Source organism: Ornithorhynchus anatinus, chromosome 4 (assembly GCF_004115215.2).
Source record: "Ornithorhynchus anatinus isolate Pmale09 chromosome 4, mOrnAna1.pri.v4, whole genome shotgun sequence".
Lineage (NCBI taxonomy): Eukaryota > Metazoa > Chordata > Mammalia > Monotremata > Ornithorhynchidae > Ornithorhynchus > Ornithorhynchus anatinus.
This window is the reverse complement of record NC_041731.1, coordinates 31099771-31114280: the sequence shown is the minus strand read 5'-3', so window position 1 is coordinate 31114280 and position 14510 is coordinate 31099771. Positions and strand designations below refer to the sequence as shown.

The following is a 14510-nucleotide window of genomic DNA, read 5'->3' as shown; positions in this document are numbered from 1 at the left end:
TAGATATTCTGTAGTTCATAAGTGTTATGATCATAATTATAGTATTGCCTCTTAATGTTCGATGCCTTTACTGTCCCTTTGCAGTAAAGCAGTGGAGAGCTTGACTGAAAGTGGCGGCTCAGAAATTCAGTGTGTGAAAGAAGAGGCTCGGAAAAAGTTACAGCAGGTAGAAGACCTCCTGACAGGAAGAATACGTCTTTTAGAAGAGGCAAGTGTAAAAACCTCACAGAGTAATCAAGCTTCACTAATGCCCGCTGTTGTGCTGTTTGCAGTATTGTCTATAGATTTCTGTATTTTCCTTTGTTTCAGGTTGGGTCTCCTCTGGGTTAATAACTCGTTCCTGGCCCTCATTTGACTTGGTCTATGCAGCCAAGGGCAATTTTTTTCCTCAGTAAGTGGTGAGGAAAAAAAAATTCCAAATAACATCATCGAAGCATGTATAATCAATTTGGGAATTTTGAGGATTCAAATTAATTTCATTCATAGCCAGAAGTAAACTTCTTAGTACAATTTGGTCAGGCATCCATGATTCAGGGTTTATGATATGAAGTTCCTTTTGGGGAAAAAAGCGAGTGATGCACTGTAGTTAAGAACCCCAGCACTTTTACTGATCTCCATGTGTCTCTCTTGGTTATGAACGGCATTCCTTGCAGACTTCTGTTAGAGGCAGGCAGTGTTAAAGTCACTTTCAAGTTATTTTGATTAACACATGATTTTTTTTTCCTATTAAAGACCCAATCTTTAATTTTTTTCTTCAGGGCAATTTGGGCAATTTTTCTACTAGTTTCCCTAAGGCCTCTGGGACTGTGTACAATTTATCATTATCTAAATCACTGCAAAAATATAGCATTGCTTAAAATTCCATTGTCATTACCTAATGCATTTAGAGGTGAGGAGGGAAAGAAATGAATTTGTGGATTTTTGATGGTTTTGTGGGTTATGGGCAACACCTTTCATGTGCTCATTGAAGCTGTAAATATCGATGGGTATTTTTTTCCTAGGCAAAAGAAAGGTCTTTTGGAGAGTTAATTGAGTCTTTTTGTTCGAAAATGTTTATTACACTTCTAGATACAAGAGTTATAGGAAAATATGGCTGGGAAATGTATTTATTACCAATTCTTACCATGTACAGGACAATTCTGAGAGGGGAAATGTGCTAGAGGAAGTCATAAATATTTATATTTTAATCCAATTTCCTTTCAAAATGTTCCCAATTGTATTGAAAAATTGCATCATATGCATTTAATTTTACTCTAGGACGTTAAAGCTGCCCAAGCTGAAGTGGAAAAGGCATTTGAGATTGCAGAGAAAGAGAAGGTTCTGAGAATGAATTTAGAAGAGAAGCTTTCATTTGCGAAAAATCCTCATCAGAGAGATCTGGATGTAGTCCCAGCCCTGGAAGAAAAAGACAGGTCTGACCTTTATATCGTTCAAAAAATGATTCTCATAATTTCATTTTAAAAATTTATTACAGTAAATCAGTAGCAATCCCTATTAAACAGAAACTTGAAGAACTTGGCATTCTTTTTGTTTTCCATAGAGTATTTTAGGAGGAAACTGCCCTGTAGTCATTTTTTTTTCTTTTTTCATTCTGTGCTTGTGAAGAGGATGACAATATTACCTTGGCTTCACAAATGTTCAGAGAGGTTAAATTCCTTACCCAGGAATCCAGGGTCAATTGGTAGCAAACGCTGGAATTAAAACTCAGAAGCTAGTTTCTTGTTCGAGGGCCAGTGAAGCACATTGCTTCTCATCATGCAGTCTGTTAGTGTAATGCAATTTAAAAATGAAAAAAAAAAACAACTAAACTCCACTGCTTCTCTGGTTAACGCCCAGACTTTAAAAGTAGTTTTCAAAAATCTTTTGCTTATGACAATTCTCTTGACCTTTGAAATCCAAATCAGCGCCCTCCCTACACGCGCACACATTTCTCGTAGCTCTTCTCCCATTTTTCACTGTCTTCTCTCCCACCCTTCTTTGATGCCCTCTGTATCATCAGATTAAAATCTCTAAGCATTTGCCTTTCCTAGAGAGACAGTTTCTCCACAGACCCATACAAACCTCCCAGGAGGGCTCCAGAAGTTAGACAACACATGCATTCATTTTCACTAGGCTCCTTGTGTGGTGATCAGGCCTGCCTTACCACCATTCTTTGAAAATCTTCTCATATTCGAGTTAATAAGTGGAGGGGCCTGAGAAGCAAGACGAATAACTATGGATGGCTTAAAGTTGAAGAAGGCCATCTGTTCCTGTGACTGCCCTTAAAGGCAGCATTTTTATTCTCCTCTTGCTTTCTGAATGCAGTTTCAGTGTGCTAAAGAACACCTTTATCTCGGAGAAATTTCTTTTCCAAGGATAATCTGTTTTTTCTTGACACAGTACTTAAACCAGAACCTAATCCAACTCTGTTATCCAAGGAAATGGAATATAGTAATAGCCTGGATAAAAGAAATCAGATATAATCCAGAATTTTCATTTTGAACATTGGTCTCAACCTCCTCTCACTAAACCTTTTGCTAGAGCTTCTAAAATGGACTGATTTCTTATTTCTTCCCCTTCTTTCTTTTTCCTTTCCCACCATCTGGGGGAGTAGATAACTACCCAAGGAATGCCTCAGATCTGGGCATCAGTAGGGAGAGAAGTAGCAAGCACTTAGGTTAACCACCAACTGGATTATCCTCTAGACTGTGAGCTCCTTATGGGCAGGAAGCATGTCTGCCATCTCTGTTGTATTGCATCATCATCACTGGTATTTACTGAGCACTTGCTATGTGCAGAGCACTGTACTAAGCACTTGGGACAGTGCAGTGCAATGAATTTGCAGTCTAGAAGGACACATTAATATAAATAAATGACTTACATTATATAATTTACAAATATGTACATATTTGTGCTTTGGGTTTGAGGGTGGGGCAAATATCAAATGCCCAAAGGACCCAGATCCAAGTTCATAGATGACACAGAAGGGAAAGGGAGCAGAGGAAAGGGAGGATTTAATTGGAGAATGCCTCTTGGATGAGGTGTAACCTTAATAAGGTTTTGAAGGTGTGGAGAGTGGTGGTCTGGTGTATATGTAGTGGGAGTTTCAGGCTATGGGTAGGATGTGGGAAAGGCGCCGGTGTCCAGATAGATGAGATCAGGGCCCAATGAGTAAGTGGTGATAGAGGAGTGAAGTGTGGAGGCTGGCTGTAATAAGAGATCATTGAGGTGAGGTAGGACTGTAGATTTGTGGGCAGGGAACATGCCTACCGACGTAGTTGTACTTTGTATTTGTACTTTCCCAAGTGGTTAGTACAATGCTTAGCACACAGTAAGGCCTCAGTAAATATAACTGATTGGTTGGTAGGGCGAGGCAAGCTGATTGAGTGCTTTAAAGACAATGGTAAGGAATTTCTGTTTGCTGCGGAGGTAGGTGGGTAATCCTTGGAGGTTCTTGAGGAGTGGGGAGACATGGACTGAACTTTTTTGAGAAAAATGATCCAGCAGAGTGAAGTATAGACTGAAGAGGGGAGAGACAGGAGGCAGGAAGGTCAGCAAGGAGGAAGGTGCAATTATCAAGGAGGAATAGGATAAATACTTGAATCAGCATGATTGCCATTTGGATGGAAAGTAAAGGGTGGATTATAGCAATGTTGTGAAGGTAGAACTGACAGGATTTGGTGACAGATTGAATATTACGAGTTGAATGAGAGATGAGTTGAGGACAACACCAAGTTTATGGGCTTGTGTGTTAGGGAGGATAGTGGTATTGTCTATAGCAATAGGAAAGTCAGGGGGAGTGCAGGGTTTGGTTGGGTAGATAAGGAGTTCTGTTTCGGACATGTTACGTTGGAGGTCTCAGCAGGAGGAAATGTGAGACTGCAGAGAAGGAGAGAGGTTGGAGCTGGAAATGTAGGTTTTGGAATAATCCACATAGAGATGGTAGTTGGAGCCATAGGAGCTAATGAGTTCTCCAAAGGAGTGGGTGTCGATGGAGAATAGAAAGAGACCCAATACTGAGTCTTGCGGAACCCCCACTAACAAGGGGTAGGAAGCAATGGAGGAGCCTACAAAAGAGACTGAGAAGGAGTGGTCAGAGGAGTAAGAGTAGAACTAAGAGAGGACAGTGTCAGCGAAACTGAACTTGGATGATGTTTAAAGGAGGAGGTGTTCTACAATGTCGAAGGCAGCTGAGATGTCTAGGATGATTAGGAGAGAGAAGAGGCTGTCAGATTCACTGAGAAGAAAGTCAATGGTTACCTTAGGGCTGTTTCTATGGAGTGAAGGGGTGGAAACCAAATGGACAGTACCAAGGAGAGAATTGAAGTAGAGGAAGTGGAGACCATGGGGTGGGGGGTGGGGGGTAAATAACTCTCAAGAAATTTGGAGAAAAATGGAAGGAGGGAAATGGGACAATAACAGGAGGGAGCAGTGGGTTCAAGGGAGTTGAATTCTTTAGGGTATGGGGTATGTAAGCATATTTGAAAAGCAGTGGGGTGGATGTCTTTAGAAAGTGTAATTTATTTATTCATATTAATGTGTGTCTCCCCCTCTAGACTGTAAGTTTGTTGTGGGCAGGGAAAGTGTCTGTTTATGGTACTCTCCCCAGCACTTTCTACAGTATTCTGCTCAATAAATACGACTGAATGAAGTGAATGGTTGAAGATAGCTGTCAAAGAGGGAAAAAGGGAGGGGGCGAATTTTAATAAAGTGTGAAGGGATGGGGTCAGAAGCACAGGTGGAGGGGGTAGATTTTGAGAGGAGGCAAGAGATCTTTTCTCGAGATACTGCAAGAAGTATAAGGAGAGTCAAAAGAGGGTGGAGGAGGAGGAGGGATTGGAGAGGAGCAGGGGAGAATTTAGGGGGATCATGCCTTTTGGTTTCAATTCTTTTGATGAATTGTGTGGCCAGGTCATTAGGGTAAAGAGATAGTGGGGACGGAGGGGCAAGAGATTTAAGGAGGGTGTTGATGTCTGAAACAGCTGGTGGGAGCAATGGATATGGGAGTGAATTAGGAAGAAGTATTATTGGGCAGGGGAGAGGGCCAAATTGAAGCAGGTAAGAATGAATTTAAAGTGGACAAGGTCAGACAGATACCTGGAATTCCACCAACAGAGCTCCACAGCTCGAGCACAGGATTGAAGGAAGCGTACCGTGGAGGTGATCCAAAGTTGTGGGTTAGTGGTACCAGTGCTCTGCACGCCGTAAGCCCTCAGTAAATACCATTAATTGACCGGTTGATCGTCCTTTGAATAATTGCTAATTTCCTTCCATTTGATGGGGTTCAGAATGACTCACTTGCTTATCGGCAGTGAACCTTGTGTATCGGGCATCTATTGAATTGCTTAGCAGGTTGATTTTATTGCAGTTCAGAAAAAATGGTTAGGCTTTTCAATCAAACTATTACCATGGGCTTAAAGGCCCTAATGTGCCATCTGGAGCCATTTAAGGATGAACTTTAGCCTGCTACAATTGGGTAGGATCAGCTTGTGTTCTGCTATCATCTATAAAGTGCAGTAAATTTGCAGGTGGCCTCTAAAGTTGATCAAACAGTACTGAACAAGATCTTGGCTCCAGAGAGTTAAATGGTCTCGGGCATCCCAAGGGAGAAAACGAAAGCGTTAAGGTTTGTTTTATTGGGGACCCTGATGGTAGAGTTAGCTGCCAGCTTAAATGCCATCACTGTCATTTTGCACCCGACAGAGTTCAAGATTGGGACCAAATGCTGAAGAATTAAGCCCCAAGCTGTCCTTCCAGTTTGATGTTATGTCAACATGTCTTAAGGAGGATTTTGTGCTTCCATCTTTCTGTGGTTGCTGGGAATAGTTTGTGTCATCCTGAATACTTCAGAATGAAAACCACATGGAAGCAGCGTAGCCTACTGGCTAGAGCATGGTCCTAGAAGTCAGAAGGACCTGGGTTCTAATCCCTGCTCCGCCACTTGTCTGCTGCTGTGTGGCCTTGGGCAAGTCACTTAACTTCTCTGTGTCTGTTACTTCATCTGTAAAATGGAGACAAAGACTAAGAGCCCCATAGGGGACAGGGACTATGCCCATCCTGATTAGCTTGTATCTACCCTAGCGCTTAGCACTGTGTTTGACCCATAATAAGTGGTTCTGTATATATTTTCGTTACCCTATTTATTTTGTTAATGAATTGTACATCGCCTTGATTCTATTTAGTTGCCATTGTTTTTACGAGATGTTCTTCCCCTTGACGCTGTTTAGTGCCATTATTCTTGTCTGTCCGTCTCCCCCGATTAGACTGTAAGCCCGTCAAACGGCAGGGACTGTCTCTGTTGCCGACTTGTTCATCCCAAGCGCTTAGTACAGTGCTCTGCACATAGTAAGCGCTCAGTAAATACTATTGAATGAATGAATGAATGGTTCATAAATACCATCGTCATCATCACTAGATTCCATTTATGTGGATTTATTGGCATTTCATTTTTTGAAGAGATACAGCAGCATTTTTTGCTTTTGTTGCCACAGAAGGCTCAGTGAATATTTTCAGATTAATTTTTTCAATCCTGTGCTTTTTAGACTGATAGAAGAGCTGACACTATCTTTGAAGAATAAAGAAGCTTTAATTCAGCATCTCCAAGAGGAAAAGTCTCAAATGGAATCTCCTGATGGGAGTTTGTCATCTGAAAAAGTCCGAGAACTTACTGCTGCTCTGAAGCAAGAGAAGGATTGTGAGCTAGAGGTGAGGTGATGGGTTGCCAAGAGAACTGAATCTGGGAATGGGTTCTTGGATGGGTTTTGCCACTGTGCTGTAATAATAGTAATAATAATAATTATAGTATTTGTTAAGCTCTGGGGTAGTTATATGCAAATCAGGTTGGACACAATCCCTGTCCCACAGAGGGCTCACAATCATAATTCCCCATTGTGTATCTCTTGCCGATTTGTACATTCCAAGTGCTTAGTACAGTGCTCTGCACATAGTAAGCGCTCAATAACTACTACTGAATGAGTATTGAATGAATAGAGATGAGGTAACTGAGGTATAGAGAAGTGAAGTGACTTGCCCAAGGTCACACAGTAAATAAGTGAATTAAAACCCATGGGAAGCTATGGGATGCTTTTGGAAGTCAGTGTATTAAAAAGAGCTTTTTAAATTAGTAATTTTACCTTAGGTTGCATCATTTGCTCATAGAATGTATATTTGGTCCATTATCCATCTCATCCCTATTATTAGTAGGATCAAGTTTCAATTATTTTCAAGCATCCCAAAAAAGCACTAGAAAAGTGTTTAATAAAAACAGTCATTTTGTAAGCTCGTTTTGGTCAGGGAATGTGTTAATTCTGTTGGATGTGCTCTCTCAAGCATTTACTTCAGTTCTCTGCTCATAGTAAATGCTCAGTAAATATATGTATATATGTATATTTATTTATGGTATTTGTTAAGTGCTTTACTATGTGCCTGACACTGTACTAAGCTCTGCGGCAGATGCAAGCTAATCTGGTTGGACACAGTCCCTGATCCACATGGGGCTCATGGTCTCAATCTCCATTTTACAGATGAAGTAACTGAGACACAGAGAAGTTAGGTGAATTTTCCCAGTTTACACCACAGACAGTGGCAGAACTGGGATTAGAACCTGGGTCCTTTTGAGTCCCAAATCCATGCTCTGTCCACTAGGCCATATTGCTTTTCTAAATTCCATTGATTGATTGATTTTGGAGTTTTGGAGGAGTCCATTGGCTATCACCTATTTAAGTCTTTTTGATGCAGTTTGAAATGTGGAACAGAGACATTTTAAGGTTACTCTCTCCCTGTGTGGAGTTCTGTGGCTGGAATAATACCTTTAACCCGACCAAAATGGTAAATTGCTTATTCAGATCAATCATATAATAATAATAATGGTATTTGTTAAGCGCTTACTATGTGCAGAGCACGGTTCTAAGCGCTGGGGTAAATACAGGGTAATCAGATTGTCCCACATGGGGCTCACATTTTTTAATCCCCATTTTTACTTATTGAGTGCCTATTGTATGTTGCAGAGCACTATACTAAGCATTTGGGAGAGTACACTATTACATTGTAACAGCATTGGTAGACACATTCCCTGCCAATGATGAGTTAAGTCTAGATTTGCTGTAGGACTGTAAATGAACTGAATATCACCCTAGGTTAGCTATTTTGAAGTTCCTTTTCTGGACTGTCCTTTCTCCTCTCCATCTTCTCTCTTTCCATTCTCCATCTCTCCTCATCCCGATTCCAGTTCCCTTTCATCTACTGCCTTTAGGGTTGTGTAACTAATACTCATCGATCATTTCCTGTCAAGCTTTGTTCCTGGTGACAACTCACTGCTTTCCTGTATTATTTTTAGCATCCCAAACTTGATTTGGAGGGACTTTTGTTTTAATGAGATCCAAATGAAGAGTTGTAAATTAAGTAAATGAAGCTCTCATCCTAATTGATAATGCTTAATGTGAGTGCTTATGGGGGAAATGTTTTCAGTGCATTTTCTTTTGGAATTAACAATTATTGTGTTCTCTTAGGCTGTTAAAATGGAATTTAGAAATGAGAGAAATTGCTTTGAAAAGAGAATGCAGGTATGTTTAAATCATAATTTAATTAATATGAGATTTATAGCACCATTCTCTGTACTTTTATTCTCTGAGTAAAAATACCGTTGTTCAAACTTGATCCAGTTAAATTCTTTGCAGACATTAAGGGATAAAGTTAATAGTTCACATTTTCCTCAAATAACCTTGGTATTCACCAGAGAGTGCTCTCATGTGAATGTATTCAAATTCAAAGAGGTATTTGAGGTCTTCTCCTGGGGATAGTTGCCTTTTCAGCTGTTCTTTTCCTTCCCCATGTTCCTTTCACCGCCAGCAGTAATGCGGTAACTTGGAGCTGCCTCCTTACGTTCCGCTTTCCTTGGAAACATTAATCATAGCTTGACACGAATAAGATAGGAAAACTGCATTTGAGTGTGTTCTTAAAGATATATATTTACAGTGCATTTTGGGTAGAACTTGTCAACTTAGTGAATCTTTCTTATAATCTAATTTAGTCGCTTCAAGAGGATCTGCAAGAGAAAGAATGTGAAATTGCTCTCGAAAAGAAAAATGGGTTGAAAAGGGATAAAACGATTCAAGGTCTAACCATAGCACTAAAAGCAAAAGAAAAAGAGGTATGTTTGTGATACTTCTTTACTTTGAATTTATCTAGGCTGATGAATGTGAATTCATACGGCTTCACCCTAGCTCTAATTTTCCGGAGCAGTACGCAGAGCGAATCACATCCAAACACTTAGTACAGTGCTCTGCCCACAGTAAGTCCCCAGTAAATACTATTGACTGATGGACTGACTGACATGGTTGAAATTTTTGAGGTAGAGGCCTGATAGTGAGTCCTTCCATCAGCATTGTCGGTGGATTCATTAATTCAGTCGTATGTATTGATTACTTACTGTGCACAAAGCACTGTTCTAAGCACTTGAGAGAGTACAGTATAACAGTAAACAGACACATTCCCTATTCCCAACGAGCTTACAGTCTAGAGGGGGAGACAGACATTGTAAATGAATAAATAGCATATTTTTACATAAATCCTGTGGGACTGGGACGGGGGTGATGAATAGAGGGAGCAAGTCATGGTACAGCAGAAGGGAATGGGAGAAGAGGAAAGGGGGGCTGAGACTGGGAAGGTCTCTTGGAGGAGATGTGCCTTCAGTAAGGGGAGAGTCATTGTCTGTTGGATTTGAGGAGGAAAGATGTTCCACACCAGAGGGAGGACATGAGCGGGGGCTTGGCAGCGAGAGAGATGAGATCGAGGTACTGTGAAAAAGTTAGCATTAGAGGAGCCGAGTATGTGGAAAAGTGAACGGTGACAGGCCTCATTAGATAAGAGAATAGATTCCCTGTTGATGTAGATGAAGTCGAGTTAGGGCATGGAGGTTGAAGCTGTCAACCTCATTAAACCCCCAGGTGGTTTAGGCCTCTCTGTCAGAGCAGCGACATTGGGCTGCAGGTAGCAACTTGGGCCGCGGATGTATTTTGAACATTGAATTCTTGCATCCACCTGGCATCCTTGGTCACCCATTGCTGCAATGGGAGCATGATTGGTCCAGATGATGGAAGGCTAGTGGTTTGGTGCAAACCCGAGAGCACCAGAATCAATTCCTTCACCCAGGTACTTGGTCTTTATGACTGGACCAAGACTTGTCTGCCTTTCATGGCAGAAGATCCCACATCAGTCATTCCATGACCATAGGATCTCCTGGAAACATTATCCAACTTTGGCTTCACTGACACTGTTGTCTCATAGTTCTCCTCCTATATGACACCTCAAACTTAATATGTCCCAAACAGAACTCCTTAGCTTCCTACCCAGCCCTGTCCTCCCTATGATTTTCCCATCACTGTAGACAGTGCCACCATCCTTCCTGTCTCACGAGCCCATAACCTTGACTCTTCTCTCTCATTCAACCTACATATTCAATCTATCACTAAGTCCTGTCGGTTCAACCTTCACAAAATTGCTCAAATGCGCCCTTTCCTCTCCATCCAAACTACTACTACAATAATTCAAGTGCTTATTATAATCCACCTTGGCCTCCTTGTTGCCCTCCCTGCCTTCTGCCTCTCCCCACTTCAGTCCATACTTTAATCTGCTGACAAGATCATTTTTGTAAAAAAACAGTCTGTCCATGTCTCCCCACTTCTCAGGAACCTCCAGTGGTTGCCAATTCACCTCTGCACCAAACAGAAACTCCTTCCCATTGATTTTAAAGCACTCAATCTCTTTACCCCCTCCTACCTTACCTCCCTGCTCTGCTATTACAACACAACCCAGACACTTCACTCCTCTAATGCCAACCTACTCACTGTACATGGAGCTCATCTGTCTCGTTTCCAACCGCTCACCCATGTCCTCCCTCTGGCCTGGAACACCCTCCCTCTTCATTTCCAACAGACAATTACTCTCTCCACCTTCAAAACATTATTGAAGGCACATCTCCTCCAAGAGGCCTTCCTTGCCTAAGCCCTCATTTCCTCTTATACCACTCCTGTCTGCGTCATTCTGATTTGCTCCCTATATTCCCCCTTCCCTCAGCCCCACAGCACTTAGGTCCATACCCATAATTTATTTATATCAATGTCTTCCTCTCTAGACTGAGAGCTCGTTGTGGGCAGGGAATGGGTCTTCCAGCTGATATATTGTATTCTCCCAAGCGCTTACTACAGTGCTCTGCACACAGTAAGCATTCAGTAAATGTGATTAATTGATTGCTTATCCTTTGAATTTGAGATAATGATGTTTGATTTTTGTCCTTGTCCTTGGAAATTAGCTATCTTTTTCATCGTTATTGCATGTGTCTTCTGGTTTTAAGGGTGTCTTCTGGTTTTCCCTACCTCTGAGACCCTTGATGTTTGGTGTAGAAAAAGAAATGATGGACTCTGAGAGAAAGCGTAGTCCCAGCACCTGAGTAATTTTCAGATTTGTGGTACTTTTATGAAAATGTGCCAAACCGGATTACTTATACTCCCACTAAATACAATCCCAAGGGATTATTCAGTATGAGAAGATTTTGGGGGCAAGAAAGTAATTATGTTCTCACAGTGCCTTTTTATTTTTCCAAAAGACTGAAGAACTTTCATCTGAAATCGAAGACCTGATTTCTTCCTTAGCTAAACAAAGAGAAGCTGCCCACAGAGCACAGCTCCTGAAATTCAAGGTAAATTGGGGAAAAAAAAACCCCAGCAAAAACTGTCTCCTGTTCAGTGAGTACCTGTTATGAATAATTAGTAATGAATGTATATTTGTTTACCAGAACAATTTGCCAAGTAATCTCTCCCACCCAGACAGGGTAAAGATATATTTCAAGTAGACATTAAATCTATTTAAGACATTGCTAGGTTCATAATCAGAATGATTCATTTTTTTTCGTGGTTGGAAACATTAACAAGTACCAACTCTGTTATATTGTTATTGTCTCCCAAGCTCTTAGTACACTGCTCTGCATACAGTATGCACTTAGTAAATGTGACTGATTGAAGTATAGGGGCAATGTGGCAAATTAGCTTTAATGGAAGTTTTTCATTAGTGTTGCAGTTTTTTTTCTTGCTGGGGGATCATATGGAGGAGAGAAAAAAAGTGGATGTTGCATTGGGTGGTTTGGGTGGGGACTGTTGCCATCTGCTTCAGCCTTAGGCCTGGAAGGCAAGATTTTGCTCCCTACCCCCCTACTCCTACCTCCCTTTCCTGGAGCTACTGCTATTCTTGCAGCTCCTGGAAAGTCCCTGGAAAGCTCCCTCCCTTTTCCTGCACAGCTGCTGCTGGCAGAACCAAGCCGAAGCCTGGACCGTGGACCTGGAGGGCTGTTCTGGGCAGGGCAACCTTGCTTGGTCACTGATGGGATGGGGGTGAGGCAGAGAGAAGGAATGGAGGATGATGGTGGGGGCATGGGAGGAAAGGGGTAGAGACTTGTTCTTCTTACCTTTATCCCTAATAGCTGCAGCTCCTCCTCTACCTTCCCCCTTCCTCTCCCATCCTTTCCCTCTTGCCTAAGTGCCCTCTCTTCACCTCCCAGCCTCCCTTCTTTGGGGTGCTCAGCCTAAAATAGGTGGGCCAACCCTGGTGACCAGCCTTCCTGGTCTGTATGCCACATGGGACTCAGTCGTAATCACCATTTTACAGAGACGGTAAGTGAGTTAAGTGAGTTCTCCATGGTCACGCAGCAGAGAAGTGGCGGAGCCAGGATAAGAACCAGGTTCTTGCTCCCCTGCCACCACCTCCCCAACACACACGTACACATACCCACACGTACACACACACTCTCTCCCGTCCTCCCTCTCTCTCTGTCTCTCTCTCTCTCTATCTCCATTGGGATAGCCTATGGGAACTTCTACCCTTTCAGGATTGCACCTGGAGAGTTTCCGGGACTCTACCAGACTCAGCTATGGGAGGGAGACTCAAATAGAGGCATATCCATTCCATTCCTAGCTTGGGCAGTGGCTAGCAAATGGAAGACAACCTGCTACAAGTCAAAACTCTTCTATGCTGGGCAGCAGCGGCATGGTAGAGAATCGAGGGCAGAGACTCAAGTTTACTGCGCAGAAGGAGACAACGGTAAACAACTTCCGTATTTTTATCAGGAAACTCTTTGGATACACTTCCAGAATGATTGCAGATGGAGGAGGGGCATTCTGGGTGAGATGTGTCCATGGAGTTACTTTGGGTCGGAAATGACTTGACAACATAAAACAAACAAACAAAAAAAATGGAGACTTCAAGAAGGGAGGGAAGTATTTTACTATGATTATAAGGATGCCCTTGAGACAGTGCTAAGGATGTGGTCCTTTGACTGTTCTTAAATTCTAAGAAAATGGCTACCATGCCCTAGAAAAGTTTGAATTTAGAGATGGTAAATTCCTCACTTCTGTATGACAGTGAAAGGTCCTGCTGAAAACCGATAGTCCTGTCAATTTTGGTGTGTTGTGTGGTGAACGTGTGTGTGTAGAGGCCTAAGTGTGAGGTGGATGGCCTATCCACCCTGTGCACTTGCAGGTTATCAGTGATAGTTGTGCGGTCCTTAAAGCTGCCTTTTAATGTTGGTATTTGTTAAGCGCTTACTATGTGCAGAGCACTGTTCTGCCTACCGCATTTCTCCTTGGTTGTGACAGTGAATTGTACATCGCCTTGATTCTATTTAGTTGCCATTGTTTTTACGAGATGTTCTTCCCCTTGACGCTGTTTAGTGCCATTGTTCTTGTCTGTCCGTCTCCCCCGATTAGACTGTAAGCCCGTCAAACGGCAGGGACTGTCTCTATCTGTTGCCGACTTGTTCATCCCAAGCGCTTAGTACAGTGCTCTGCACATAGCAAGCGCTCAATAAATACTATTGAATGAATGAATGAATGAACAGTGCCTCCTATCAAAGCCCAAAGAGCAGAATATCATGGCCGAGGCCAGGAGGGCCTGCCTTGTGCCTCAAATACCCAAGAGCCAGTCTCGTTCATTTAGCGCTTACTGTATGCAAAGCACTATACTAAGTGCTTGGGAGAGCACAATACAATAACAAACAAGCACATTCCCTGCCCACAGCGTGGCTTGAGTTTGGCCTGCAGGACATCTTTGTATCTTTTTCTGTGGCAGCCTTGGAGCTTGCTCCAGGCCTAAGCTCTCCAGAAAAGATACTCAGGCATTTTCTTAATCAGTTATCCGGATCAGGTACCCGCACAATCACAGCTGAGCTCTGATTGCCATTGCATCAGTGTCTGGGATCCCCACGTCACTGCAAGACCTTGCTGTTCAGGAGCTCACCCCAAATAAAAATGTTCCAAAATGGGCCAGTTATTGAGATCTTTTTATGCCCCCGAAGCAGCAGAACTCCCTTTAGCGACTTCCAGCTTATACGTATGGTAAGTCGATCTTGTTCCATTGAAAAACAGCAGCACAATAGAAATGCAGTCTGAGGTCTGTCCCCCTGTTGGGGCTGGCTTGCCAGTCGGTTTTCACTGTGACCCATCTCTGGGAGCGGTCTCAAGTGTCAGTCTGAGAAAGCTGCTATT

General features: G+C 42.4%; 1 protein-coding gene and 1 non-coding gene across 8 annotated transcripts in view; both read left to right on the top strand.

Moving 5' to 3' along the window:
- CDK5RAP2 (CDK5 regulatory subunit associated protein 2) overlaps positions 1-14510 on the top strand; it is a 139300-nt gene that overhangs the window by 45273 nt on the left and 79517 nt on the right. For all 7 annotated transcript variants that reach the window (XM_029062453.2, XM_039911746.1, XM_029062452.2 and 4 more), the window contains 6 exons: positions 85-208; positions 1258-1412; positions 6522-6684; positions 8487-8540; positions 9008-9127; positions 11582-11674. In XM_029062453.2, coding sequence (XP_028918286.1) covers positions 85-208; positions 1258-1412; positions 6522-6684; positions 8487-8540; positions 9008-9127; positions 11582-11674 — 709 coding nt within the window. The remainder of the gene's footprint in view (positions 1-84; positions 209-1257; positions 1413-6521; positions 6685-8486; positions 8541-9007; positions 9128-11581; positions 11675-14510) is intronic.
- LOC114811759 lies at positions 12847-12984 on the top strand. Its single transcript, XR_003759455.1, has one exon. It is a non-coding gene; the product is annotated as a small nucleolar RNA SNORA7 (small nucleolar RNA).